The sequence below is a fragment of the Aspergillus aculeatus genome (genome assembly GCF_001890905.1).
Source record: "Aspergillus aculeatus ATCC 16872 unplaced genomic scaffold ASPACscaffold_1, whole genome shotgun sequence".
Taxonomy (NCBI): Eukaryota; Fungi; Ascomycota; class Eurotiomycetes; order Eurotiales; family Aspergillaceae; genus Aspergillus; species Aspergillus aculeatus.
In genome coordinates, this window is record NW_017962976.1 from 795,224 (window position 1) to 822,853 (window position 27,630).

General features: G+C 50.2%; 7 protein-coding genes across 7 annotated transcripts; 3 read left to right on the forward strand and 4 right to left on the reverse strand.

The window, feature by feature from the left end:
- Positions 1-52: 52 nt before the first annotated feature.
- Positions 53-2,344, reverse strand: ASPACDRAFT_74156 (putative RNA splicing factor (Pad-1)). The gene is made up of 4 exons (XM_020204134.1): positions 1,605-2,344; positions 1,223-1,531; positions 691-1,170; positions 53-639 (listed from the first exon to the last, which is right to left on the reverse strand). The coding sequence occupies exons 1-4, from the start codon at positions 2,300-2,302 to the stop codon at positions 381-383; spliced, it is 1,746 nt and encodes a 581-aa protein (XP_020060862.1). The 5' UTR covers positions 2,303-2,344; the 3' UTR covers positions 53-380.
- Positions 2,345-2,760: 416 nt separating this feature from the next.
- ASPACDRAFT_1877813 (fatty acid alpha-hydroxylase) lies at positions 2,761-4,796 on the reverse strand. The gene is made up of 3 exons (XM_020198117.1): positions 3,678-4,796; positions 3,371-3,619; positions 2,761-3,310 (listed from the first exon to the last, which is right to left on the reverse strand). Exons 1-3 carry the CDS (start codon positions 4,406-4,408, stop codon positions 3,157-3,159), a joined length of 1,134 nt encoding a protein of 377 aa, XP_020060863.1. The 5' UTR covers positions 4,409-4,796; the 3' UTR covers positions 2,761-3,156.
- A 3,130-nt stretch (positions 4,797-7,926) lies between these two features.
- Positions 7,927-9,279, forward strand: ASPACDRAFT_38083 (uncharacterized protein; the record flags this gene model as incomplete). Its single annotated transcript, XM_020200390.1, has 1 exon — positions 7,927-9,279. The coding sequence occupies one exon, from the start codon at positions 7,927-7,929 to the stop codon at positions 9,277-9,279; it is 1,353 nt and encodes a 450-aa protein (XP_020060864.1).
- Positions 9,280-12,706: 3,427 nt separating this feature from the next.
- Positions 12,707-16,381, reverse strand: ASPACDRAFT_1877814 (CeGAL family transcription factor). The gene is made up of 8 exons (XM_020198118.1): positions 16,320-16,381; positions 16,154-16,256; positions 15,877-16,046; positions 15,545-15,798; positions 15,366-15,477; positions 14,553-15,304; positions 13,435-14,487; positions 12,707-13,212 (listed from the first exon to the last, which is right to left on the reverse strand). The coding sequence occupies exons 3-8, from the start codon at positions 15,958-15,960 to the stop codon at positions 13,101-13,103; spliced, it is 2,367 nt and encodes a 788-aa protein (XP_020060865.1). The 5' UTR covers positions 15,961-16,046; positions 16,154-16,256; positions 16,320-16,381; the 3' UTR covers positions 12,707-13,100.
- A 1,661-nt stretch (positions 16,382-18,042) lies between these two features.
- ASPACDRAFT_56001 (coatomer subunit delta) lies at positions 18,043-19,814 on the reverse strand (the record flags this gene model as incomplete). The annotated part of the gene is made up of 4 exons (XM_020203080.1): positions 18,043-18,955; positions 19,054-19,250; positions 19,304-19,747; positions 19,812-19,814. The coding sequence occupies 4 exons, from the start codon at positions 19,812-19,814 to the stop codon at positions 18,043-18,045; spliced, it is 1,557 nt and encodes a 518-aa protein (XP_020060866.1).
- A 487-nt stretch (positions 19,815-20,301) lies between these two features.
- Positions 20,302-23,019, forward strand: ASPACDRAFT_38087 (uncharacterized protein; the record flags this gene model as incomplete). The annotated part of the gene is made up of 2 exons (XM_020200391.1): positions 20,302-21,549; positions 21,604-23,019. The coding sequence occupies 2 exons, from the start codon at positions 20,302-20,304 to the stop codon at positions 23,017-23,019; spliced, it is 2,664 nt and encodes an 887-aa protein (XP_020060867.1).
- A 2,721-nt stretch (positions 23,020-25,740) lies between these two features.
- On the forward strand, positions 25,741-27,093 carry ASPACDRAFT_49008 (DUF803 domain membrane protein; the record flags this gene model as incomplete). The annotated part of the gene is made up of 5 exons (XM_020202195.1): positions 25,741-25,825; positions 25,888-25,978; positions 26,036-26,196; positions 26,257-26,548; positions 26,610-27,093. 5 exons carry the CDS (start codon positions 25,741-25,743, stop codon positions 27,091-27,093), a joined length of 1,113 nt encoding a protein of 370 aa, XP_020060868.1.
- Positions 27,094-27,630: the final 537 nt, after the last annotated feature.

Consider the following 27,630-nt stretch of genomic DNA (forward strand, 5'->3'; position numbering starts at 1 on the left):
CGCTCTAGACATTGCACTGACAGGACCTACAAAGTGGGCTTGGACAAAGAATAAGAGTTACATATTTTGTTGGGCGCTAACGCAATATACAAATCCCTAGAGACAAAATCATTTCCGCAACAAGCCTCTAGCTTGGAGTATAAACTGTGAAAAGCAAGATTTTCAGAGACTGGCACCTACCAGGGGCAGTGTCATTCCAAGCCAAGCACCATTCCGAAGCGAAGCTCAACGGTTTCATTTCAAGGATGAAAGTGAGGTTGAAAGTGTGGACCTGCCGTCACAAGTTGCACCTGGTGTAATTAATAGATCAAAGTACCTACCCGCATATCTGAATGATGGTAGATATGCATGGAAGATGTGTGGCCTCGAGGGGGGTTTTGTTAGATGGCCTTCGTCCGGGAGAACAAACTGCTGTAGACAGCATCGACGACGGGTTGCGCGGTAATCTGTCGGCCACCGAAGAAACGTCCGTTAAGACCCTTGATAGCATTCTCCCCGCCCTGCACTCGATCGAATTTCAGGTAAATGTCGCCTTGAGAGTTGGGATCTAGTGAAATGTGAACGACATGACCATATTTTTCTTCGCACTCAGCGCGGACGTCATCCTCCAGCTCTTTCACCCAGACGTCGCCCTCCTCCCTATAGATAGAATTAGCAGGCTAGTTGACAAGCTAGGCTTTTAGCACTTACTCATTGGGGTCAAACATGTTGCGCAACATGACACATCGACTGGCCATGCTAACATTAACAGGTAGCGGCTTGGCTTCAGTCTTAGGCCGGAGCACTTTCTGCTGGTCATCGGCAGCTGGCTCAGAGGGTTCATCTGTTCTTGCAAGCTTCCTCATCAATGCATCCCTACTGTAGTTGTTGAAGTTCACACCGGCAACATCTGTGTCATCCAGAGCACTTGCACCGGCACCCTTTTCTGAGTCCCGGCCTCCAGCACGGTCGAAGTTGTTTGTGCCGCCAGCTTGAACACCACGTCCACCGTGACCCGAAAACAGCGAGCCCTGGAAGTTATGTTGGTTTGCACCTTGGCCTTGCATGCGTTGTGCGTTCGAATCAGGGGTGAACTTATCGTTGCCAAGGCCAACGCGGATGGCTCGACCAGCAAGATCAAAGCCATTCATCTTCTCGAGGGCTTCGCGAGCCTGATTAGGGTCACGGAACCTGAGTAGAAGGGTTAGCAAGCCGGTTGTTCAGATCGTTTGGGGCCACTTACTGCACGAAACCATAGCCTCGGCTCCTACCAGTCTCGTCCTTCTGCAACTGAACGAACTCGAGTTCACCAAACGGTTCAAAGACGTTCTGGAGGTCACTTTCAGTGATACTGAAATGGATATTACCCACGTACAACCTGTGAAAGGGGGCGGCGTGGTTGTTGCTACTGCTGGCTTCGGGATTGCGAGCCTGACGGTTCTTTTCCGCTTCAGTCAACTGTGCGATGATCGGAATTCCTAAAAGTTTCTGTCCTGTAAGCTGAATAGCAGGCGCAACGGAGTCTTCGTTCTTGAACTCGACATAACCGACACTATTAGGCGTGGAGGTTAGCATCTTGTCTAGTCCGCACAAAATCTGAGCACAAAATCTGAGGCATGACTTACCCTTTGGACCGCCCACTAACACGATCCTTTACAATCTGGGCCTCCTTGACAGGACCAACCTTCTCAAAAAAGGCGATGAGTTCTTTCGTCCTCAGTCGAGCGGCAAGCTGCTGCACGAAGATAGTGCGCCTATCACGTTCATCTTCGTTGAGTTCTGGCGTACGCTCACGACTTCTCGCGCTGGGGCTGCGTCTGCGGCCACCATCTCGCTCGCGGCGTGAAGGCCGTCTGTCCTCGTCCCGGTCGTCATGACGGGAGCGGCCAGAGGGACGGTAGTACCGATCATCATAAGGGGATCTCGACCGGGTGCGAGCCCGACCGCCACCGCGGTAGAAATCGCCACCGGAGGAGCGGTAATCATCGCCGTGACGGTCTCGATCACGGCGAGAGCGACGGCGGTCACTGTCCCGGCTCTTGCTCCTCTTTCTGCTTCTATGGCTTCCGTTAGCACTGCCATGTTCGCTTCTCGGGCTCTTCATTTCTTCGTCTCCGTCTCCATCGCGCGACCGACGTCGGTCGCCGCGGCTTCGGTCCCGCCGCTTGCGATCCTTGTTCTCACGCGAGCGGTCGCGGTCGCGACGCTCACTGCTCTCGCCCTTGGTGGAGCGGTCATCATTGTCCTGGGAACGCGGGGGTTGTTCTTGCGGCGTCGGGGCAGCCGTAGACTCGAGGAGAGCTTCAACATCAAGGCCTGACATTTTGAAGGTATAGGACTTTCGGCTTTTCTGCGAGTGTGTTTTTTTCTGGGTGTGATCTGATAGAAAACGGTTTGGGTAGAGTGGAAGACCGTGCGGAAAGGATTGAGGTCACTTTCGACTTTCGTTAGAAGCGTGATAGGTGCACCGGCCGTGGCTTGAGCGAACCCTTCTATTTGTATCCAGCGATCCTTGCAGATGAGATCTGCTTCTGGTGCGATATAACTTCAGTCGATTATGAGCCACTGAGAGGTTGTAGCTCGCATGAAAGGAGTACGGTCGGAGTTGCGATGTTGATGGTGAGGATGATAAGGTTGAGAGGCAGAGTCACTCATCGGTGTTCCGCTGGCTAATGTCGGCCAGTCACGTGAAGCTTGGCAATCGCCGCCCTTTTTGACTTTTTTTGTGTTTGGAGTGAACCATGGATGATATGGAAGAGACATGTTATAGTCTACTGTATGTCCGTGAAAAGTGTTAAGGAATGTCCCTAAAGTGCTTCAAGGCTATTTGGGCTGAATTGACAGAGGAAACGAGATTCGAAGAGAGGGATTATGTATTAGGTTATCATATACAATCGTAGAAAATCTATGTAATAATACCACCGCCGGTCGACCTACGAGTCATGGTCATTCGCCTTACAAAAGACGTTTTCCACTGCTCTGGTCCATGGCAAATCTGTACACGAAGCAAAGTGACGAAGAATCAAAAAGTAAACCAACTCCTGAGCACAGCGACATTAGGGACAGCACACGACCACGGCATTACTTCGTATGTCACAGAGTCAATAAAAGGAGCAATGAGCTCATGTCAGGGCCCATGAAGAGAGCCAGCCACTCTAGAGTATAGCATTGGCTTATTCACAGGGCCTTCGCACCCTTGAGGGCAGGAGTCTCCAGCTCCGTGCCAAACACCTGATCCCAGAAGCGGCTGGTGACACCAAAGCCATTGTCAAAGTCTGCGAAGTGGTGCTGAAGGTGATACTTCTTAAGTTGCTTGTAGTACATGGGAAGACTAGAGAAGTGAATGATCAGCGAAACGGTCCAAGTCACGAAAGGAGGTCGTTCTACTCACTTGCGGTGATGAAGGAAGTAGTGGGTCATGTCGTAACAGATATAGCCGAAGATACCGCCACAGTACACTGTCAAAGCAGCATACCAATTGTAGAAGAAGACAGCATGAGCAAGCTTCCAGAATGGCGTTGCCAATACAACAAAAAGAGTTGGGGGCATGACCAAGCGATACTTGTCCATCGGCAAGTAGTGATGAATACCGTGGAGCAAGAAGTGGAGAGTCAGTCCAACACGATTGTCGGGAAGATAGCTGCATGAATTAGCAGGGATGTACAGAGATAAGCGTGTGTCGCCTGGGGTAGACATACTGATCAATGTGGAACAGGAATCGATGCATCAGATACTCGATTAGAGTCCAAAGGAAGAGCCCACCGACCCAGTATCCAGCAGCAGCAGGCGCATTCGCAAGCCCCGAAAACCCAACAAAGGTGCCGTAGGCGACAGGTGGGAGCCACATGATGGGGACGACATACCATGCGGTCTTGCTGAGTGGCTCCAGAAAGTTGCCGAACAAGGGCGCAGACTCCCCTCCTTTGTAGTGACGCGGGCGATGGATCTGTTCAAGATAGAATTCTTTGCTGAAGCCACTAAACCAAAGTTGTTTGAGAAGGGGCTTGCTGAGGTCGAGGAACTTGTGCGTCTGGAAGTCTTGGGTGTAGTCTGTATCGACAGACAGGTCTTCTTCACAGGACATCCCGGTCGTGGCATAGACTGCTCCAGACCCATTCGCCACTTGCTGTGTTTGTGATGCATCAACCGTTCGAGCCTTCCCATTGAATTCAGAAGCCACAAAGCCGATATGGCACTCCTCCAGTATTTCATAAGCCGAGTCGGAGTGGACGTGGGAGGACTCGTCGCGCAAGATTTCAGTTACGTCTTTGCCGGCATACTCAAGGACGAGGTCCTCACCCCCGGGGTGACCGTCCACAAACTCAGTGACATCGTAAACCTTGGATCCCAACGTCACATAGCATGACTTGGCGTTGTTATGGAGTTCGATCTCGGCCGGGGTGAACACGGGGAGTACTTTTCCAGGCATGGCGGATGTACAGCTAGATACTCGAAGGGACTGAGGCAAAGATGCTGCAAGTGGGCGAGGAAGGGTAACCACAGACACTGCAAATGCGACGAACGCCTTTGGACGAGTAGCGGGGAATCGCGGTGGGAGCCGATAATAAAAGGATGGTGAAGTGAGTGGCGTGAGCGTCAAAATATCGACCAAGGCGACGGGTCCGAGACTCCGGGGGAGGAAAAAATCCCTTAAAGTGAGTCCACTGGCAAGTGCGGCGACAACCACGCAATCAACAAAGCTATACAGCACCGGAACCGTATCGCAACGGAGTAGAGAAAGACGGGATTTGGAAAGATGATACTGGCTCTCGTTTCTTTCACAGGGAACGGAGTATGAGAGGGGAGATTCCAGCGCTCGCCGGCAGACCCAAATCAAAGTCGGGAACAATAATGCAGGGTGGCACTAATCTCCTACGGGCGCTGCCCCTGAATTGTGCCCTGCTCCTCTATGCCTGATTCTTTTGCCTGAGGCACCAACATTAAGCCAGCATCAGCCCGCGGGCCGTCTCAGCCGTCGACTGCCGTCTACAATGCAGTACATAAGTTAGCAGCTGGCCTGAAAGTGTGCATATTGCGGAGAGCAAAAGTCAATTGTTCATTGTTCAATGTTTAGTCTCCAAGTGGTCCCGCCTTTCAATTAGTACTATGTAATACTACGAAGCAATGATCTACCTTATTCGGAACAGCATCGGAAGCTAAATTAACATCGAAGGCGAACGGTATGAATGACCTGGAGCTAATGGTGTTAATTTAGGACCGTTAGACTGATCCTATAGCTTATCGGATACGGTGCGGTGCGATCGCAAAAAGTACAGTACATGTACCTACGGAGGTCAGAGCACAAGAAGCGACCGCTCGAGCTCTGTAGCGTAACACAGTCTGTGGAAGATACGGAAGATTGTCCCGCGGAAAGTCGTTTATCTGCTTGATGCAATACGAAAGCAGACAGCGAAATTCCCTATCCTGATCCTTACGTCCTTGACGAGGAGGGGGAGGAGGGGGGGCAGGGGCGCATCCGTGAAACAATCCCGAAGATGGGCTGATCGACGGGCCTCTCCCCTCGCCCCAGTTCGCCGGACCAGTCTCGGCCAGTGTATCCGTAAGCATCAGCTTCCGACCGACGACGAAAGGACCATACGAATTAGGCGTCAGAATTATTAGGCTAGTTCAACCATCCGATATTGAGGCGTTCGAAGTTGCCGAGGGACTAGACTATAGAGCGAGCGCATCCTGGTCGCTTTCATGCGTTTGATCTATAAGGCTATGCATGTTTCGTCCAGGAACCTGCACCATGGCCTTGGAAAATGTCAAAGCGTCCGACTGGAAGAGAGATCGCTCAGACAGATCGAGGACACTAGGACTCATCATAATGCATCCCGGCAGTTGATGGATCATGGGGCACTGGGGGCTCTGAGCTCTACCAGGTCGAGGAGCAGGAAGGGTATGACATGGAATTCTGGATTCCGGGAAAAGATGGATCCTGCCCTGTCATGATGGGTTGTTCGTTGACAACTTGAACGAGGCTCTCTGCCCCCCGGGCTTGTATGGTAGGATCGACCGCCAAGATGAAGCTAGAGAGGATTGCTCGCAGATGACCGGATGTCAAGGTAGGGTAGGCCGAGTAAGGTCTTTTTAGTGGATACCAAGTTTCGATCGACTATCATTGTCCTACGGTACTTCTCAAGTAGCCTTCACGCTCAACCAAGGAAATTGTTGGCGACGGGGCGGGATGTTGAATTCAATCCATTGGACACCCGGAGAGCAAATGAGAGGAGGTGGGTGGTGTGGGAGATGTGGAGGGGGATGATATGGTATAGAGAGGCTGGAGGGAGATTGCAGGCTCAAGCGATGAGTGGAAAAGGTAAAGTACGCCCAAAAGGAGTCTAGGACTCATACTGAGTAGACGGGAGTCCAGATGCTCAGTAGTCAGTACAAGCAAGTACTGGGGGGTCGGAGAAAGAAGTGGAATTGAGATTGGATATGGGAAATCGTAGCGACGCATTATTTCCACCCAGTCGGATCGCTCGTTCCGACAAAGCGGGTTGGGCCCCCCCAGTGATGATGGGGCAATGCAGGACTCCACTGCACTTTACCGGATGTGCTAGACTACAGGTGTACTGTATGTAGTGTATTGCAAACTTGAGAATCAGGGTTGAGAAGTCAAAAAGAGGACTTCAGAAAAATCAGTCGATATCTCAATGTGATTAAGTGACATTTGACATGGTAGTATAATTCACCTACCACACTGTACTTCTTTAGGATCTTCACAGGTGCCCAAACCTAAGAAAGCTTCTCTCCAACTTACTACCATCCGGTACCGGACAAACGGGGAAAAAGGCCTTGAGTCTGAGGTACCTACTGTAGGTACGGGTTGAGTACGTACTCGGTACGGAGTGGTGACTGGTGACAATCCCCTCATTTCATTCTTTCTCCCCTCCATCCTCCACTTCCCCCTTCTCTCCCCTCCTCCATTCATACGTACTCCTTCAGTTTAGTCCTCCGGGCTTTATTTACCTATTCACTCATTGATCCATTCGCCCATTCACCCATTCACCCATTCACCTATTGACCCATTCATGCATTCATGCATACATAGTACATAGTATTTGATACTGTACTCGGATACTGTACGGAGTACATGCAGTAGATCCATGGCTGCAGCTGAGAGGGATTGTGGCTTCCTGCATGGCCCGTCCAGCCTTTAATTTCACACTGTCTCTTCCATCTTCTTGTCGTACCTTTGCCTACCGATGCGCTGTTGTGTTTCTGTCAACCACCACAACATAATGGTTTGAGATCTGAGCCACTGTCCGATCACACCAGGGGAAAAAGCAAATAAATTAGAGAAAATTAGAGAAAATCAAGAGCGAGCAAAAAAGGTCCTTCCCAACCCCTGTCGACTGATCATGTCGAGTGACTACTAGTCTGGTCATTGGCAGGCCAAGTGGGGATGGGACTCGATTGTCAATCATTTTGTCTCGACCAAGTCGACCAGTCAAGGGACTCGAGTGGGTTGGAGTCACTTTAGTCCCGAAGCTCTTCTTCCGTAGCTCAACGGGAACAACCAAGCTACGACGACTCCGGAAGTTGGCCCAGCTCCCTGAGCCTGACTGAAAGTTCAAGGCAAGGCAAAAAAAAAACAAAGGCACCACCAACTTAACCTTACCTACTCCTCCTCCTCCTCCTCCTCTTCTCCCCGTCTTGTCATTCTCTCCTCTCCCCTCCTCCTCCTCCTCCTCTTCCCCTTCTTCTCTCTTCCTTACCCCGTCTCCGCCCTCCTGTACGACCCGATTGATTTAGTTGTGACTGACTGACTGACTGACTGTCTGTCTGTCTGTTGACGGTTGATCTACCTGTGTCCTCTGTTGTGTGCTGTCTATATATCATATCCACACCGTCACTTCCCTTTCCCGTACAGTACAACACAACCAAAACACCCTTCTTCTCTCACTCCGAAATCCTCTGCAACAGTGCTCACCAGCAATGATGGACTCGTCGTTGGATTCTCCTTCATATCCGGGCAATCGGATCGTCGCCTATCTGGAGACCTTGGTCAAATCTAAGTCATATCTGCCTTACGGACTTCCCGTCTGCGTCTCGCCTTCGCATACCGTCACCAACACCGACACTCTCCTGCACCTAGCCACTTTAGTTGGCCCGCATATTGCTATTCTACAAGTCTATGCAGACATTATTGATGACTGGTCGGAGGAGACGGTTCGCCAATTGGTTGCCCTAGCGAGGAGACATGGCTTCCTGATCTGGGAGGGCGGTCGGATCCTGAATTCCACAGTGGACATTGTTGGTGGACAGAAAGCAGAGACGAGAGAGGTGCGGAATGAGACCGTTGATATGATTCGCAAGAAGTATACGAAGGGTATCATCAAGCCGGCCTCGTGGGCTGGCCTTTCGACGGCGTGGGCCTCCGGCGTGGCTGTGTATAACCAGGAAGCCGACATTCTGATTCCCACTCTGAAGGCGGCCGCCCGCGAGGCAGTAGCAGATGCGGCTCAGACCATTCGTACCGAAATCACAGCAGACAATAACGCCAACAATCACTCTTTCAGCGACCATGACGCAAATGCGACATCGCAGCACCTCTCCGAGTATGCCGTCGACAACACTAGCGGCCTCGACCTTCCTCCTCGCAAAGCTTCCACCATCTCCTTGACTCAAACCATCACTCAACACACCGAAGACTCCACCGAGCTACCTTTGGAATCCCCGCAATACGAGCGACGTGGTTTTGAATTCCGGTCCTTGAGCCCCGCGACCATCCCTGAGGACTTTCCACCCCCACCACTCATGGCTCGTGGGTTAGTCTTGTGTCTACCATCCTCCACGGCCAGTTCCTTCACCAATGATTACCGCCAAAGTTGCGTGGCTGCTGCCCGCGCCAACCAAGATTTCGTGGCTGGATTTGTGTGTGGAGAGCCGTGGCACCTGGTCTCTCAAAGAAAGGACTTGTTTGGGGCGGGTGTCTCCGGCTACGGTGAAGAGCAGCAGCAATTGAGTCCATACTCGTCAGATGATGACGAAGCGGTCCCTCATTTTGCGTTGGTGTCGCCTATCTCCCGTCGCCTCAGTGTAGTGAGTGGTCAAGGGCTGGATGAGGTCGACGAAGACGAAGAAGAGCACCAGCAGAATAGCATTTCCATGCCTGAACCACCACTCCCCTTGGACTCCCTCAATCCGTTAGCCTCTAAATTGTTCCAGATTACTGGTAAAGCACTGCAGCTTCGCGAAACAACCGCCCAGGAACGTGGAAACCTGCAGCTGAAGGCAGATACAGATAAGAGCTACCAAGTATTGCACATTCCTCTGGTTGTGCTGCCTTGAGGGCGTACACTGCACCATGCTGTTTCCACAATTTTCGTTATCAATTCCGTGTTCCACTTCACATATCTTTCTCCTGGACATTTACCAAATAATCTACCTTTCCTTCAATTCTCGTCCTTATACATACATTACCACCATCACTTTTCTTGTTGGCATCACTATGCACCTATGGATTATGGAGTTGAGCGCCCTGAAAATCATGCTGTTACCGGTCTTTCCTTTGCATTTATCCTGTGGCACATTACCAGAAGCATAATCACCTATCTATCAGATCTACATATCCGAAATTAGTCACATGTTACAATAGACGGATAAGATGTACTATTAATCTTGTGGGTGTCGGTACAAAATTGGCATATGTAGGATCAGGATCAAGTTGAGACTTAACTTCTGCGAGATCAGGGATCATTGGTAGTGTTTGGTGGGCAGGTGATTGACTTGGTCGGCTAACTGTCGACAGGCCGACCAGACGTCAAATTGGTCGTCATTTGGCTGGTCCGGCGCAATGCCCACAAAAGCTATTCCTTGAAGAGCCTCAACCAAAAAAAAAAAATGAACGCTCAAGAGAAGTAGATTTAAATGTATTTCAGCGCACACAGAAAGGGCGAGAGCAGGCGCATAGAACCTGGGCAAGTCTTTGTGCTGCTAATCTGCCTGCTCCAGATTCTCATGTTATGTTATTGATTCTAACTTTCGTTTCTCAGCTTCTATCCCTATGAGTATATACATCGTTGCAGGGTCCCTGCCCTGTACCCCAACTTAGTAGTGCATTGAGGTGCACCTATCCATGACGTGATCTCCCAACCATATATCCCAAAAGTGGGCAGGCGCAATTCGCCAATATCCCTTTCCCGCAATCTTTCTATCGAAACATAACCCAACTTCCACAATCCAAACCATGAACCCCACAGACATAACCGTTTGTTATCGCCAAATATATCAAGCGGAGAAGTGGGGAGCAGAACTAGAGGGAGAAAGAAGAAGTTAAGCCTCCCAATTCCTCCTCCGCGCCGTGAACAGCAACCTCGCATTCTCCTCCTGCGAACTGCCCACCCGGACCCCTCGCTCGACCTTCCTCCCACCGCCACGCGCCAGCACGGGAATGGCATTGATCCGCGACAAATGCACATCTAGCACCAACGCGCGCGGGCGGGACCGGTTCGCCCACGACCCGGGAGTCACGGTCCACCGCGTCGTCGCGGCCCAACCACTACCCTGCGAGGGGGAGGACGATGTCGATGACGATGACGGTGGCGCTAGATTTACGCCCAGCAGGCCGCGGGCGTCGCCGACGAATCGCTCGATGCAGTCCAGGGGCGGCAGGAAGCGGCGGCGGATGCCGCAGCCCGTGTGGTTGGTGTCGATCTGGTAGTCCGGGCATTGTTTGAGGGAGGCGAGGAGTGTGGCTATATTTGTTTGGGGTTGTTGTTGTTGTTGTTGTTGTTGTGGGATGGGAGTTGGTGGGTGATCGGTGGTGAGGTTCGCATCATCAGCTTCTTCATTATCGTGGTCTTCATCATCCAGCGGGAGAAGGAAATCCGGGTCGTCAATGAGAGTGGAGCCGAGGAAGATGGTCTTGGTGCGTAAGGCGAAGAAGCGCGTCATTTGGCCTAGATGGAAGACGTCGCAGGCGCTAGAGTTGGCGAAGCCGTAGCGGCATTGAAAATGGCGGGGGTGAATGGTGGTAGAGGTGGCAGGCAGGGAGAACGGGGGTCTGGGTTGGGGGGTTGTTGTCGTGGTTGTCGTGGCTGTAGATGTGGATGTTGTTGCTGTGGCGGAAGGGTAGGCGTCGTCTGCCGCGTCTTCGAGAGCTCCGTAGGCACGGAGGAAGTGGGCTTGCAGGTCGGTGATCGTGTTGAGGACGCATTGTCGGCGAAAGTAAAGCTCCTCTGGATCTGTTCATCAGTAACGTGATTTGCTTCTCGGACAAGCTATGTGCTTGTTTAGAGGTTGATGTCTGACCTTCTATCCCTCCAGCGAGATATCGCCAGGGAAACGTGGGAGTTCCAGGAGCTTCAACGACGCCATTCGACCAATATCTCGACCCCATCACGACGAGGGTATGGGTGTACACCTGAACAATGGCGTACTCATTAAGGAATCGAGCCACGAATATTGTCTGGCGGATCCGATCTTCGGGCATCTTCAACAGAGAGGCTGCATCGAACTTGGTGAGAGGGACCTTCCCCTTGCCAAAAGCATACCCGACCTTGTCAGAGCTTTCTGAACGGCCTGTGGTGAGTTGAAAGCATCTGCTAATTCCACCAATCTCGAGACAAGGGACACAGGCTGCACTCTGAGTCTGGCGTCAAACGCCCGCTGTTGTTCGTCATCGTATGAGTCGTAGGACAGAACCTCGAGAAAGAGCTCAATGACATCCGTTCCGAGACGCGAGGAAAAGTGATCGCTTGGAAGTCGAACGACCGGTAATTCGTCCGTATTCCAGGCCTGCTCCCCATCGGGAGAGTCTAGGTTCCCAACAGCAGATTCGGAGGCCAGTTGCTGGGTCTGGACCTTTTGGTGCATCAGGCTCTTGCCTTCCGCGAACTTGTGCGGATCCAAAAGAGCCCTAAAGTATGGGCTATTGCGCATGATATCACTGCTGGACACTCGCCAACGATGGACCACAGCTCTGGATGGAGAGGCAGCCACTGTTTCGGGGTCCAGGTGCTCAATGGCTATATCCCCCGTCGGAAGGATGACATTGATGCCCGAAGAGCTCCGGTCTGAGAACTGGGGATCATTATGCTTCAGGAAAGGACTTGAAGATCCATCAGGAGGCTGTTTGGTTCTCTTGGAGTTTTGCAGCGACGGATTATCTAGAGCACATCGGATGGATGCCTCAACCGAGGGGGAGGAGTGATTAAGATCCATGCCAATGAGTTCGCGCTCGGTACCGCAGCCTGAAAAGTGTTTTACAGTGGAAGTCTCCTTCCAAGCCACTTTTCTTGCAGATCTCAGAGGTCATCAAAGCGAATGTGCTTTTCACCTGCGCTAGAAGCAGATAGTTGTATAGCCTTTTAGAGGTAGTCGTGCTGTCGATTGTAACCGACAACACAAGATGCTATGTAACAACTTTAGTAATTGTATGACAAAAGACGGACTCCATTAAGAGCTATAGCTAGTAGCTCATGTCAATGTACAGCTGCGATTCAATAATGTTTGTTATCAGGAGGCAAAATGTGATGGTTGCGAAAGGAAATGAACAAGCTCTGTTATTATATGGGAGGGATTGTTTAAGTTAGTTAACTTAGTTATGTATCCGAATTACTAAGCAGGCACCATGACTTATCTAAGAATGGGAGCATGGGCACTCGTAAAAAAATTGTAACATGATTTTATACTCACCCCATCTGCTACACTTATGGGCCTGAAAACTTTATGGCCGCAATGGGTGTATTGAGGTTTACATATAGGCAGGAGGATCAAAAGATCAGATGTCCAGCTACGATAAGACCTATCTACTTCTTACATGTATAGCCTTGCAGACTCTCTTTGATGGTGCTTATTCTCGGCAAGTAGAAGAACTTTCAACCCAACTCGGAGATGCAGTCAGTCACCGTGGACCTTTCCCTGCATAGTGACAGCCTTTGATAGAATTACCTAGCCCAGTCTGGAAAATTAGTGAAAACTAATTTGTATCATTTCCGTTAGGCATGATCGGCTTGCGCACAGACACACACACAGTTTCCACCTTTATGATGCTGATGAATGAATAAGGATAAGGGTTGTGCTGATGGGACAGTCTCCGAGCATGCCTATCCGAAGTCCCCCACTCTGAGTTTGACCCTTACACTGATGTCGAATACTCGAGTGGATTGTCAAAAGTGGTAGAGATTACTCGGTTCCACATCCATTCCATACTCCGTAGGGAAGAAGGAGCCCGTGAGCTGACCAATAGTTGTGTCGTAAGGAAAGAACTCGTCGTAATCGCTCGGAATTTCCAACGTGCTCTCACTTTGAATTGGAAGGTCGCCTGCCGCTTCCAGGAGGTGTGGGGACGGGTAATGGATATCGCCGGTCAATAAGGCCGGTGATTCCTGATAGTCCAACGTCCCAAGAGGTGAACTGTCTGAGTCCGCCGAGCTTTCTGTCATTGTTCTAATCGGATGTGAGATGGAGGGTGTTTCGGCAGGCGACTCGAGGCTGGTCAACTGGACGGAAGGAGACTCAGAGACTTTGATGTCCTCCCGTTGTTTGAGTTGGCGCAAAAGCCGATCACAGAGTCTGCGGGCTCTTTCCGGAGTCTTTTGTGTCCTTGACATCAAAGACAGCCACTCATACGCTTTATCAAGAGCTTTCGAAACCATCGGCGTTTTATCCGGTACATGTTGAGCTTGAAAGGCGAGCTCAAGAGCGAGTACCGCCGTTGCTTGCATCAAGTAATGCAATAAACACCACCAAGGTGACGCTGTATATAGCGTTGCAGCTTTCAAGTCCTCTGGGAACAGTCTTAACATGTGACAGGCTGATTCAACGCACTCTGCAGCAATTTCCTGACCGAACTCTTGCATCTTGTCCCCTTCGCTAAAGGAATCTACACGACGAAGGCATGGTCGTGTGATGCCCATTCTGGTGCTGTAAAACAATAGAGCCAGACTAAGCCTCTGATTTGACGTTTCCGACGATACATGCGATGACTGGGTGCGGGTGAAATCGTATTCGTTGGGGAGATTGTTCAGCCATGTGTCAAGTTTATGTGTGAGGCTGTGTATGGCGAACTCAATGCTTTGCCAAGGAGATCGAATTGTGCTCGGGGTGTAGATCTTGGCTAGGGATTCTTTTGCAATCATGGTTAGTTGCACCAAATGAACAAAGTACAAGGACCCGCAGGGTGAGTATCTGTCTTCTTCTGAATCCACCTTCTCGGCCACCGTGCTCATTGCATTCAAATCCGACTGGCCCGTTGACAGCATTTCCGTCGGACAGGGGCTACCGTCAATCGAGCGCCTAAGCTGCCGCATCACCTCTTCCCTCCCAAAGTCTTGCTCATCGAATGGAAGGGGCAGAGGTGTCGTACACAGGCTGTCGGGGATGAAAGAAGGCCTCCCAGTCATCACACTGAGCCGAAGATCAAGCGTATATAGAGACCACCATACACGGCATCTGATTTCTCTTGAAGTGTCGGATATGCTGTCTCCAAGATGGCGTAGATGCAACCCAAGGCCTAGAGCCCCGCGGATCGCGCTTCCACAAGTTGCCCAAGCGCTGACATACATTGTTAGCTGTGTGTGAGCAGTAGAACAGAGCATGGATGGATTGAGCACACGGACCGGTTCACATGGCCCAGCGTCAGCATATACAAAGCAGTTAGTCCTTCAATCTGCAGCTGCTGTAGGTCAGGGAAAGTGAGTAGCTGATGATCTAGACCCAAAGCTTTGGCCTTGAGAAAGTACACAAAATGTGCGTCCTTATCCATTTGCCACTCAGCCTCGGATAAATGCGCGTACTTAGTAGCAAGGGCGAAGATCAGGTTGAGTATTGCTAGCCAGCGATTCCCAGGGCGTAGGGACCCAGGGCGTAAGGATGAGTTTGTGACGAAAGCCAGGAATTGTGCCCCAAAAGGGGCAGTGCCGATGATCGGAAACGAGGGGTGAACCCAATCAAGGTATGTCTTGTAAAGCTTCGTTGCAACATCCTTGGCGGGGCAAGAATATGGATCCACGTTGTCATATATAGGGATCTCCATGGCGTCTAAATGGTAGTTCGGAAATGAGATGAAGCGATTGTGGTGGGCTGCTGCTTTTGCTGGGGATGGCTCCTTCCCACTGAAGTATCCATGATCATAGCCAAGTTCCAGTTCTCTGGCCAGAGTCTGTAGCCAAGAGATCTCTGAGCTCTGGCCGACGAAACCAGTCGCTTGCGAAGCCTCGTCCCGATTTAAATCCTCCTCTATGAGGTCTAGGTTGTTCTCAAATCCCGAAAACAAAGGTGTAATGGCTTCAGATACCGACGATTGCCTCCGGGCCTCGGTGTTCGGAGTCGCAGAATCGTCATGGGAGGAGGCGTCTTCGGACGGGTCTTCCTGGATGAGACTCAGCAAGGGCCCTAAGCAGAAACTAAACAGCAGAGGTCATTGAGCGTACCCCTGCCAAAGCGAGTCTGATCAGCTGCTCTTCAGACATGCGATAACGAATGCTTAATCTTTGCAAAATTTCTTGATAGGCATTGATCTTAGTTTCCAAGCCGGCCATTTGTCTTCGTTCGTGGCAATCAGCGTCAGTTCTCAGGCTCTGAGTGTGCTCAGTGCTCAGGTTTGACGCACCTTTTAGACTTCTCTCTTTTTCCGTCAGTGTAGCAGCAGATCATCCCGGCATCCCGACAGTTGCGGCAGCCTGACTTGTCTCCCGTGCATTTTGTCTTTCTCTGCCTACAAGATTCGCACGCTCGACTTACGTGGCGACGGTGAGACCGAGCGGAATGGACTGCTTCTTTTCCTTCAGCCAACCTCGGGATGGCCATCTTTCTGATACCGGAAAGGTCCCTACTGGGCCTAAGCAAAGGGGGGATCGGGTTATCCTGGAGAGAAAGAAAAAGAGGGAAAGTTTTAGCATGTTCGAAATGAGTGCATTGAGTTGGGTGTCATTATTAGCTTACTCCATGGCTGTGCCCTTTTGCTTCAGGCGCAGCGACTTGAAACAACGCTGACGCTGATTGAGTTGTCCAGTTGGATATCTGCATTATGGGGATACGTGGGGTTGTGAGAGGAGAAGAACCCGCATGTTGTTGATCAGGTGTGTCGGTTGTGGTATCAATAGGGATGGGTTCTATATTATCCATGAATCTTATAGTTTGGTACGCCTTGAAAAGAAGATAGTGGCTCATGTTGATGTCATCTGGTCGACCCTGACCCCTTGAGTCGGAGGAGACTTACAAATGGAAGGCACTGCCGTGGTTGGAGGACGTTTTGGATTTGGATTCAGCGTCAATGGAGAGGGGGGCGGGGGGTGGAGAAGTCCTGGATGAGTGGTTCCTGACTGGTTTCCACTGAGTTTATTCTGCGGAAATAGAGAGTGAAAGAGTGAAAATGGGATAAATACCTCTCTCATGACTCGGTGGATGCGTAACCCGTTCCCGTATGTAGTTTAACTGAGGTGAGTCTCGACCCTGGACTGGCCTCACCGTGCAGTATCTTCTATCTGTTATTACCTAAGTCGACTCCTTATGATTCAAAGCTCGTCAGGCGCCCATCTGTGGTCTGGCTGTAGCGGACCCAGAACCAACATGTGAAATGAGCCAGAAAAAAAAAGGTACACACACACCTCTTGGATCCTGAGTTGGCTCACCGCTGGTAAACTCTCCAGCATCGGTTCTGATGAGATAGCTTATGCGGGGTTCAATTGTAAAATGTAACCCTGCCATCTCCTTCCACTGTTGGTAGACTCTTAAACTCTTGCATGCCTTGGCATTGAGGCGAATATCAACCTTTGACAAAGAAAAGATGAGCTGGGCGAGACCGAGTCTCCATCTTCCTTGAGAGCAGAGGTGGGATACAAACATCGTTGTTTTCTCGGCCATGCGAAGAAGCGCGCACCCAAAGTATAGGAAGCGTACCATGGTTGGAGCGGTCTAGTAGCCGAATGGAAACCTTCTCAACCATTTCTGAGCTCATATGCTTATGGAGACGGTCAAGTAATTGTATCTGTCAATTAGCATGTGATTTCCGACCTTAGCCTGCTAAAGCTTTGTGAATCATTCCTCTTACTTACACACAGGCAGCAGACTGCATTGTGATCGCTGGGGAAATGTATTGTTCACCACCAAAGATCTCGAGTCACAAATCCATTGAAATGGCGGATGAGAGAAAGTCTCCCAGGAGCCAGGTTTTAGGTTGCAGTAAACATTCTCTCTTCATGCGTGATCTATACCTCGCCACAACTGACTGATGAGCCACGAGCCGCTGGACGCTTAATCGCTTGTTGCCTGACACTATTGAAGCTAGGCATTTAAGCTTCAAGTTTCTCAAGAGTGCGCCTAGGTACAGTGGCCTCAGTCTCCATGGAAGTTGCCCACGACTTTATGCAGTGACTGTGTATGTCATGCCACGCTGGGTGGATCCCTGAGTCAAAGGTGGCCATTCAGAAAGCTGTTTCAACCTTACCGAAAGCATCTTGACCTCATGCTTGGCTAAGTTACTTGATCTTCCATGGCTGAGGTCTGTGAAATGACGGAGTCAACAGTCACAGGGGTGCTTCAGAAGCTCAGGTGTCTACCGGGTTCAACGAGAAAACTTGCATAGTACCTGAAACGGAGTCAGGCAATGCCGATAGAAGGAAGGTCATTTAAACTTCCGCTGCATGTGGATCACATCTGACTTGCCTGGTTTGGCTGGAACTTATAGCCAGCTCATCAGGTTCGGTGGGCAGGTAATTGGTGACTTCAGCACACACCCACAGAGAAGCGGAGATGTTACTACAATGCGTCTCCGATGATTTTCATGAACCCAAGTTATGTCGAGCAATAACGTTCGCTGCATCTATCCATGGTCGAGACACACAGCAATCGCCGAGCCTAGTCCTCAGCCAGCCCTAAACCTGGTAGAGTGGCTTCTATCCAACCTTGACACTTAGGCGGGTTTGAGCATCCGGAACAGTCTGGTGCGCGAGTGGTATGATTCAAAAGTTAGGGTGGATTGCAGATTGAGAAGAAAGAAACCCTGGTTAGAAGAAAAGCAAACAGAAATATTGCAAAGTCTCTTAAGAATAGAAAATAAGGGCATCCGAACGTCATTAATACTCTATACACCCGACTGAAGTAGAAAGATCACTCAATAACAAATCCTTCCGCAACACACTTGATGTCCTTGGTGAAAGCAGTGCTCTCTCCTTCCATCTCCAAGAGAGAGACCTCGTTGACATCGACTTCCACAAAAGGGCTGGTCTTGGAGAAGCGTACGCTCATCGGGAAGAATTCATTTTCATCGCCATCACCACTCGACTCGAACTCAAAGCTCCCGGATGCGTTGCTCTCGTCCACCGTGCCAATGTTCCAGTCAAGACTGTCGCCAGATACCTCATACACCGCGTCGAAGCTAGACACCGCGGGCTCGGCCGTCTGATAGGGGATAGTAACGACAACGTCCCGGAGGCTGTCGGAGCCAGTGAGTTCGTACTCAACCGTGACCGTAGTCGAATCAGAGCCCTTGTTGACCCACACGGTAAAAGTGATAGGAAGTATTTCAGCGTTGTCAGACCCAGAGCTAGCGACACGCCAGCGCAAAACACCAATTGAGTTGTTGGCTGGGAATCGCTTAGTGATATCTTTCAGCTGGATAGCGGAGTCATTTGTGAAGACGGCCTTGTCAACATTTGGATGGGTGCGGAACTGCGCGCCATGCGTGGGGACTGCAAGCAGGTCGAGTCTGACTTTGGTGAAAGAGGGATCGGTAATGCGAAGCTGTAAATCACCCTTCACTTCAAACGATCTGAGGGCTCCTTCCCGGGTAAGTGTAGCGGAGATAGTTTCGGCAATTGTCACATGAACGGGTTCACGATCGCCAGACAGCGACGCACGAGCAGAAGACACTGTATCGGCAACGGGGGTCGATGCCTGCGGGGTCACCAACGGGGTGGCCTCCTCTGCCTCGGGGCCCAAGTCGCCACGGACTTTCTCGTAGATATCAGTAGTTTTCGACTTCTTGCCGAGCTGCATACCCTTGCCACGGACAGGTAATGGTCTAACGATCGGAGCCGGGAGTGTCAGCAGCGATATGAATTGGGGCGTGAAGTACAAGGGGTCGGTGGAAGGGGAGGGGGGGGGGTTTATATGACATACTTAGCGAAGGTCTTTTTCTTCTCTGCCTCGTAGGTGTCATATGTTTCGGGCACAGCAGGGCGGGATGGAGGCGTATACACAGGGTAAGATGGAGTCCGAGGCGCCATTGAACGACCGCTCCGGGCGGCCTCCTTTCGTTGCATTTCCAGCTGCTTGGCCTTCCTCTTGCGCTCCTCGCTGGCTTCCAATTCTTTGTTCTGACAGGGAAAGTTAGCAACTGTCGGTCTGAAGCCATTTTGCTGAGTCGTACCCGCTCGATGATTTCCTGAATTCTCTCCTCGTGACTCTCCATCTCCAGAAATGTCTTGATTTGAGAAAGTGATAGATTCTCCCTGTATCCTAGCGTCACCAGCTCGTCGTACGCACTGAGCAATTCGAACGCATTGCGCACAATCTCTCTTTCATCCAAGCTCTTACAGATACTGGTGGTGACTTGGGCGAAAAGGTGAAGGCTGTCGATATCTTGCAGAATATTGGATTGGCGGTTTGTGATCAGAACAATATATAGCTCATCCAGGGGCTGGTAGACGAAGCGGACATTATCTTGCTCCACGGTCGTATGTTGTGTTCCAGAGTCAGCTAACTTAGGGAAGGATGCGAGGAGAGCTTCAATTCTGGAACGAGCGATTTCTCTGAATTGACGCGAGAGGACTGCCTTGCCCCCGCGTGTGCATATCGATGCTGCGAGGACGACCTAGTGTTGTGCCACGTTAGCAGTGGAAGCTGGGATAAATTGACTCATACTAATGGAAAGTTACCATTTTGTAGATTGAAAATTCACTGTTCGGCACAAATTGACTGCGAGACCTTCAACAAAATGCTCAGGGGAGTGCAGATGACGAATGTTCTTGTTAGGCGTGTCTAAACGTCGAAGCCACGGAGGTTGGAGTCGCTTGCTGTTCTCTTTGTCCCCGTTGGCCCGTGCGCCCGCGCTACCCCCTCGCTTACCGCAACACAAGAAGCTTCGTCCGCTTGCAACCCCGTAGTTGAACATCCTCAACTCACCCCGGATTCACTGCTCTATTGCTCACTCTTGACGGAGCTGAGCACTCTCTTAGTGACGGACTCCCCCGTCTGACTCTGAAGGTTTGGCGGATAACTCGTCTAGTAGCCAAAGCCAGTCATACGGTTTGCGCTTGAGCTGCTCGTCAGGCGTACCTTCATCGCCACGCCAAATTTTGCACGCGTCACCCAACCTTCGGCTGATTTCATGCCATGACAGCTGCCTCTTCGCTGGCTTATATCACAATGGAGGCTACTTTGGCTGAGGACAAAATGGAAATGGCGTCTCCCTATCAGGGTCACGTCGACGATTTCGACATCGATATCGACATCATGGAAGACCAGGCTTCGACAACAGATAAGGACATGATGATAGCGGACGACTTTCCAGAGCCATCAAACGCAGTGGATCACGACCTGGAGGGCGCTCGCGATGCAGATATGACCGATGACATAGCGGAGCGGACGATGGATGATGCGGAAGACGCTTTCGCCGAAGAAGGATACAATATCGAAATGCAGTACGGGTCCGATCGGGATTATGAAGCAGAGATGTTAGAAGACGACTACGACGAAGATATCGATGCTCCGGTCACTGACGTTGACGTCCAACCTTCATTTGAACAACTTGACGAGCCAACGGAACAGGGCCAAGGTCTAATTGATGGTATCACCGTTGTAGACGGACAAAGGGAATCCCGCAAAGAACCTGACGAGGATACTCAAGAGCAGCTTGAAGAGCAATCTCAAGGAGAGCCTCAAGGAGAATCTCAAGGAGAACCTCAGAAAGAGCCTCAAGGGGAGCCCCAAGAGGTGTTCGAAGCGGAGCATGACGCCGAACAGGAAGCTGAGGGTTTCCCAACCCACCATGCTGAGACTCACTCAGGAACTGAGCATCTTCAAGAGCCTGCGGCAGATCACCTTGAAGAAGGAGAGGCTGAGGAAAGCTATGTTGACGCTAATGAAGCAGAACATGGAACTGCAGATCCCACACAACCCGATGAACAGGGCGACAATGCTACACAATCGGCCCAGGTTCAAGCACAAGAAAGCCATTTCGACAAGACTGACTTCTCTAAAAGTAAGGCTGAAGGAGAAATCCGGGAAGAAGAGGAGGTTGAAGATGTAGAACGGCAGCATGAAGAAGAAGTTGAACGCCAAGACGGTGGAACGATCGAGACCCAGGGCATGGAAAAGACAGACAACGATGCCGCGGCTGGTCAGCATACTCAGCAACCGGTCGAGCAAACAGTTGAGGTGGCAGAACATGAAGCTCTGTACCCAGTTAAGGTATATTACCAGGAAACCGAGATATCTCTTTTCCCCCCTAGGGAGGGTGACTCGTCGGAGACATTTTTCCTGGAAGATGAAAGTCTTGCATATGGTTCTTTCGCAAAGCTCCTTGAAGCATGTCGAAATGTCCTCAGAGAGCATGTCAGCGATAGGGAGGTGCTCATTATGGATGTTGATGCCTTGAACCTTCAGTTTGTAGAGGTATGTTTGGCCTGCCTTTCTTACTGCATAGATGCTAACCTAAACACCAATCAGGATTCTATGCATATGGACAAGATCACGCTATTTCAAGTAGTTGACCTCTATTTGCGCCTATGCCACAATGAGGGCATTGATGAGCCGGAGCCGCTTTATCTTTCACTTAGCACACGATTGACACTTGCTGCGGAGCTTTCTGATCTTCTCGCAGTAGCCAACGAAGGAAAGGGCCTTACTGATATTCATGCCTGGGATAGCTACGCAGAGGCTGAAGCTGTCTCCGCGGAACTATATGAGGGTCTTGACGAGGTACCTTACTCTGATTTGCCTCAAGAAGAAGACTATCCTGAACATGGGAATGACAAACAAGTTGGTACAGAGCTTCCGCAAGAGGTCTCTGATCACCAACAAGATCATGACGAGCATCATGGTGAAGAGAGTATTGGAGATAATTCTCAAGCGGAAGTTGAAATTCCAGCTAATGGTCTCGAAGACGATGCATCTAGAGAAGGCCTCGCTGATCAGGCCGGCGAAGCTGAGTTTGAGGTTGGGACTGAAGGCCACGCAGCTATATCTCAACACCCGGATGAAGCATCATATCATTCCGAGCAAAGCGAATCAAGTGCCACGGTTACCCAGCTACCACCGACTGAGAGTGTAGATGAGCAGCAGGCAGGTGGCGGGTCCGCCAGTGTTACAAACCATCAGCCCGATGAGGCTCAATATGAGTATAACGACATCGATGGTACGGAACTTGATGAAACGTTTTCGAAGGGAAACACTCAACTTGAAGGTTTCGACTCGTTGGACGAAGTCGACCAATTCGAGCCGGGTGAAATTGTCGAAGCAGCTTCTGTCGGTCCTTACGAAGCTACCTCCGGCTTCGAGGCACAAGAGACTCATCGGGAACAGATTTCCAGTGTACGGAAAAACTCTCACACCTCTGAGAAGAAGTCCACTGCATCCTCTCAAGATCATGTCGATGCGGCATTGCTTGATGGTGATGATGATGCTGCTGCTGCTGCTGCTGCTGCTGCTGCTGCTCCGCCCGAAGGTACAGAAGCTGAGTTGGACGAGAGTTTCCAAGACGAAACGGACAACAAGGCTCATCCAACTATGAAATCAGAAGATGAATCGACGGGTGCTGTGGACAACTTCAACTTGCCAAGCGAAGGTCCCAAGAACGACGACGAAGAAGTCGCCCATGCAGATGAATTCGAAGATCTCGGACATTTCGATAACGAAGCCGAGCAAAGTCCGCTTTCGACCGCCAGTCATGACAATGATGATGACTTGAATTTCGGCGATGATTATTTTGATTTGGATCTTCAAGAAGATTCAGGCGCGATTGCGAATGAAGCTCCTACAAAAGCGCACATTTATCCCTCCACCAAACGACACCGTGAACCGGAAGATGAAGTTGAGTTGATTGAGACGCCCTCGCCTGACGCCAAACGATCCCGATCATCATAGAATCCACTTCTTTCCCACTTACTCACTCGCCATTTTCTCTGAATATCTCTTATCGACACTCTTCACCGCGCGCTTCGTCGCCGATTCTGGGCATTTCTCATCTTTTCACTCTAACCACTCCAGCGAGCTGTGCTGATCTTAGGCTCCATATCTGTTGAACGGATAGGAGGTAGCCAGCGAGCTTCACCAAACACTAGCCCTTCATGCCGCCAGAAGACCTGTGAGTTCAGACCAAACGGCTTCTCGCGATATCACTCGATCAGGTACGTATCTCTCAAGATGTCACCTCTTCTTTTCTCTCTCCCTCTTTGCAAGGAGTATATCTCCAAGTATGCTACCGCTCGGGTTATCCCTGGCCCGGGCTGTAAAACCAGGTTTGTATTTTGTTTTCACCCTTGTGCTTCTTCGTCGCTCTTGGTTTCTGCGATACCACCTGGGTCGGCAATATGTCTGGCGTCTGGGGTTACATCTTTCTCCTTCCATTGTGTGTTGCAACCGGTGTTCTGCTGTAATACCCCTTCTAGATAAGCTTCAACGCTCGCGTGATGGCCTAATGACCTTGCGCATCCCCCCGGGTGGATCTTAAAAAGCTGGTACTATCTGAACTGGAGGCTTATCTACGCTTCTTGTGTTCTTATCCTTAGCGATGAATTGAGGCCAAACATTTTCAGTTGTCTTGACTATACTTAATTCCTTTAGCTGTTGAACTGAATACACCTTGAACCCCTGTTACTAGTAGGAGCCAGTTGACTTGGCTAGTAGGAGGTTGACCTTTACTTCCTTCAACCTTGGGAATATCATCATCTCAATAATTCCTTCCTCTCCGCTGCCTGGATAAATTGTCAGACAATCGTAGCTCGTGCAGTGAAGGGAAGTGTAATTGGATCTGGCCGACTTCTGGTTACGATGTCATAGTTTTGTGTCTAATTTGTGGGACGACTGCGATACGGGTGTGCAACAGGGAATATCCGTAGCATAGTATGACACCACTTTGGGGGCAGGAAAGTGAATAAGGTATCAGTGGTAGGTACGGAGTAGAACCGGAATTATGGCGTTCCAAGCGAGAATTTCGCCTATTCTTAGGCACCGTTTTGTTTCAAGACGCTGATCACGTACTGAAACCAGCCTCAACAAGGGGGGGCCAGACTGTGGCTGGCAGTCCTTGATTGGATCAGGGTGAAATGGAATGGCCACCGTTGCCCTTCCGCACCCTGGGTTCGTTTCCTTCGCATTCCAAGCCTGGACTTATGAGTGGGTACTTACAGTACGTAGTGAACATTGGCCCCGGCAAATGCTGCCTATCTAGTAGTATTCGATTTCTGCGAGCATCTTGTTCCATGAGCATGGTATATATGTGTATCTATACTCCTGCATTAGCACATTATATACAGTACTATATCTGTACAGTACAAGACATACCCAACATAGCCTATTACTACAATTATTTGTTCATTTTCTAGCATCACATTGATATGTCTTTTAGCTCTTCGCAGTAAGGTTTAGTTACTTCATTGGGGGGACGGCTTATGTAAGGTCTATCTTTGGTTAGGAAAGGCGTCACCACCACCAATAGAAGTACTCCGTAGTACCCCGTACCTACTGTAACAATACTACCACCTACTCGCTCATAATAACTAGGTACTAGGTAGGTACTATCTAATTAAATGCTCTTCTGGCAACCGAGGACACGGCTGCATCTCCGATCTTCAAACCACCAACATCAATTCTCTCAAACACCTTTTTTGAGCCTCCCTTTCTACCATCCCACTACAACTCCCAGGTACCAGGTACTACCAATACTACCATTCTAGTGCCTACAGTACTTCGTGCCTACGAAGTAGATTTCTGTGGAAAATTAGATTGGGGGACTCGTTGTCGCCAGTCACTCGCTTGCACCTACGTACTCACTAGTAACGCGCGTCCAGATCCGGGCCGGATCCGTTTGAAGGGGAAAAACCCCACCGCACGAGCGCAGGCAGCCAGCCTCTAGGATCACCAAACAACCAGCTCTCTTCTCCGACCGATCGCAGGAGTTCTCGACCCCAAAAAGAGCCATCGGTCGCATCCCCAAGGCTGCTGCATCTTACTGTGGTTTAGCTTACTCACTCCTTTCTGTCACTGGTTGTGGTTTCTTTCTCCTTCATTTTGACTTCCATTCTTTGCGCTCTTGTTGTGCTTCTTAACTCTTGTCGGTCATTGTTGGCGCACTCCGAATGCTTGGCTGAGGTAGCCGTCCACCGAGCCCGACCCAGCATCCACTTCAGCCTCCCCCATTGTGCATTCACTCCTCCATTCATTTTCGACTCGGCATCATACATCCGCCGACAACCCCAAAATAATAGGAACAAGCATTGGCTTTCACATCTCGAGGGAGCAACCAGCTCCTCGGCTATTGTCAATATGATCTCCGATAAGTATGCTCTACTCACGTTACTGAAGGCCTGGTGGCCACTGTCTGAGACAGTCTTCTGATCGGGTGGTGATATGCAGATATGTTGGCCTTATCCTGGCCATTCTGTCAACAATGGCAATCGGTACGAGCGGTCACCCATGCGATTCATGCGGCTGAGACTAACAAACGCCCAGGTACGAGTTTTGTCATCACGAAGAAGGTTCGTCCTACCACCATGAAGTTGTCCACCAGCAATCACACTTCCGTCCGCGCGTCGTCTACGGTTTTGTCCAGGACAACTGGCTAATTGATCGTCGCCATAGGGTCTAATGCAAGCTTCGGAAAGACATGGGTTTGAGGGAGAAGGCTTCTCGTATTTGAAAAGTCCCATCTGGTGGGGTGGGGTCATTACCTGTGAGCGATACTGTCATAATAAGGCTAGTCTTGCGAAGAGAAGAGCTGACTGAAGTTGACAGTGGCCATGGGAGAAATTGCCAACTTTGCGGCTTATGCTTTCGCGCCTGCCATCCTGGTTACGCCTTTGGGTGCGCTGAGTGTCCTCATCGGGTACGGCTTGATGTCTTGAATCGTGGGTTTTATATTTTTGAGACTAACATTATGCAGTGCCGTCCTTGGTTCCTATTTCCTGAAGGAAAGACTGGGCGTTCTGGGCAAACTGGGATGTGCCATGTGCCTGCTTGGCTCAGTGGTCATTGTTCTCCATGCGCCCCCAGACAAACCGGTGGAAAGAATCGATGAGATTTTGAGCTATGCGCTGCAACCAGGTATGTGTCAATATAAGCTCAATCTAGCTAGTTCTGGCTGACGCAGGGTCTCGCTCACAGGATTTCTCGTTTACTGCCTCGCTGTCGCGATTTACTCCACCGTTATGATCTATCGAGTTGCGCCCGTCTACGGCAAGAAGAATCCATTGATTTACATCTCGATCTGTTCCACCGTCGGCTCGGTTTCAGTCATGTCTGTCAAGGCATTCGGCATCGCGGTGAAGCTGACCTTAGGGGGAAACAACCAATTCACTCAAGCATCAACATATGTGTTCATGATTGTCACCGGCTTCTGTATCTTGACCCAGATGAATTATTTCAACAAAGCACTTAATCAGTTCTCCACATCGATGTAAGTGACGCTTACGACGGTTATAGCTCTTAGGGCATGCGCTAACAATGAGGATTTATAGTGTTAATCCGCTATACTATGTCACGTTTACAACTGCCACGCTATGCGCTTCATTTATTCTCTTCAAAGGTTTCAACACCAGCGATGCTGTGAACACAATTTCTTTGCTCTGCGGTTTCCTGACAATATTTGCCGGCGTTTACCTTCTGAACCTCTCTCGACATGATCCAGATGGGCGACAAATGCTTAATTACAAGCTTGACGATGAAGGCGTTCCCACAGATGGAATTGCTGGCTTTCAAACGCGACGGTCTATGCAATCTCGACGCAGTAACGAGCCACATCGCCGGAGTTCTTCGAGCTTTGCATATATGAATGGGAATGGAGACCGCGAAGGGCTGATCCGCGCGTATGACGTCGAGAACCAGGCCTTTGGGTTATCAGAAATGAATGAAGGGAGCGACGGAGAGCCAGGTCCTACCTATGCACGAAGCGAGGAGCTCAGTCGTACCTCACAGCGACCCAATAAGCATGACACGCCATAGTATGATACGATGCTTACACTTGATCATTTCCCCTTCCTCCTTTTCTCTTTGGCTCTCATCCTGTTAAGATTCTCCTCCTTGCTTTCTGCCTCCTATTTATGACCAAGACTATTTCATTTACGCTTTTATCTTCTTCTCACGTTATTCCCCTCGGTTTGCTATTACCTCCCTCCCGCCCCGGGCGCACCTTCTCCACCTACCCTTGCTCCTGAATGGTCGCGGCTGTTTTTGGATGCTTTGTACTTTTACCTGATTCCCGACGCAAAGACGACGCGAAGAAGATGCGAAGATGAGGAGCAATAGATGCTCCGAATGACTTGTATGTGGAATGGGACTGTTATCTGTTTTTGTTGTTTTCATCAACTGCCATGGTATGAACCGCAGGCGCGAATACCTGCAATTACACAGACCCGGAATTGTATATAGAGCCTAAGATCACGGGTGATTTTCTTCAATAGACCATGTGGATTGCGGAGAATTATTATTTGCAGCAGAAAATTCCTTATCAAATTTTATGCTTCTTGATCTCGATCGTTT

Excerpts from the sequence above, each read along its gene's own strand:
- ASPACDRAFT_74156 (XM_020204134.1), bottom strand. The coding sequence starts at position 2,302 with ATGTCAGGCCTTGATGTTGAAGCTCTCCTCGAGTCTACGGCTGCCCCG. Across the intron at positions 1,532-1,604 it reads GTTAGTGGGCGGTCCAAAGG|TGTCGGTTATGTCGAGTTCA; the intron begins GTAAGTCATGCC and ends CACGCCTAATAG. Across the intron at positions 640-690 it reads AACATGTTTGACCCCAATGA|GGAGGAGGGCGACGTCTGGG; the intron begins GTAAGTGCTAAA and ends TTCTATCTATAG.
- ASPACDRAFT_1877813 (XM_020198117.1), bottom strand. The coding sequence starts at position 4,408 with ATGCCTGGAAAAGTACTCCCCGTGTTCACCCCGGCCGAGATCGAACTC. Across the intron at positions 3,620-3,677 it reads TTCCTGTTCCACATTGATCA|CTATCTTCCCGACAATCGTG; the intron begins GTATGTCTACCC and ends TAATTCATGCAG. Across the intron at positions 3,311-3,370 it reads TACTTCCTTCATCACCGCAA|TCTTCCCATGTACTACAAGC; the intron begins GTGAGTAGAACG and ends TCACTTCTCTAG.
- ASPACDRAFT_1877814 (XM_020198118.1), bottom strand. The coding sequence starts at position 15,960 with ATGCAGATATCCAACTGGACAACTCAATCAGCGTCAGCGTTGTTTCAA. Across the intron at positions 15,799-15,876 it reads CAAAAGGGCACAGCCATGGA|GATAACCCGATCCCCCCTTT; the intron begins GTAAGCTAATAA and ends CTTTCTCTCCAG. Across the intron at positions 15,478-15,544 it reads AAAAGAGAGAAGTCTAAAAG|ACAAATGGCCGGCTTGGAAA; the intron begins GTGCGTCAAACC and ends CCACGAACGAAG.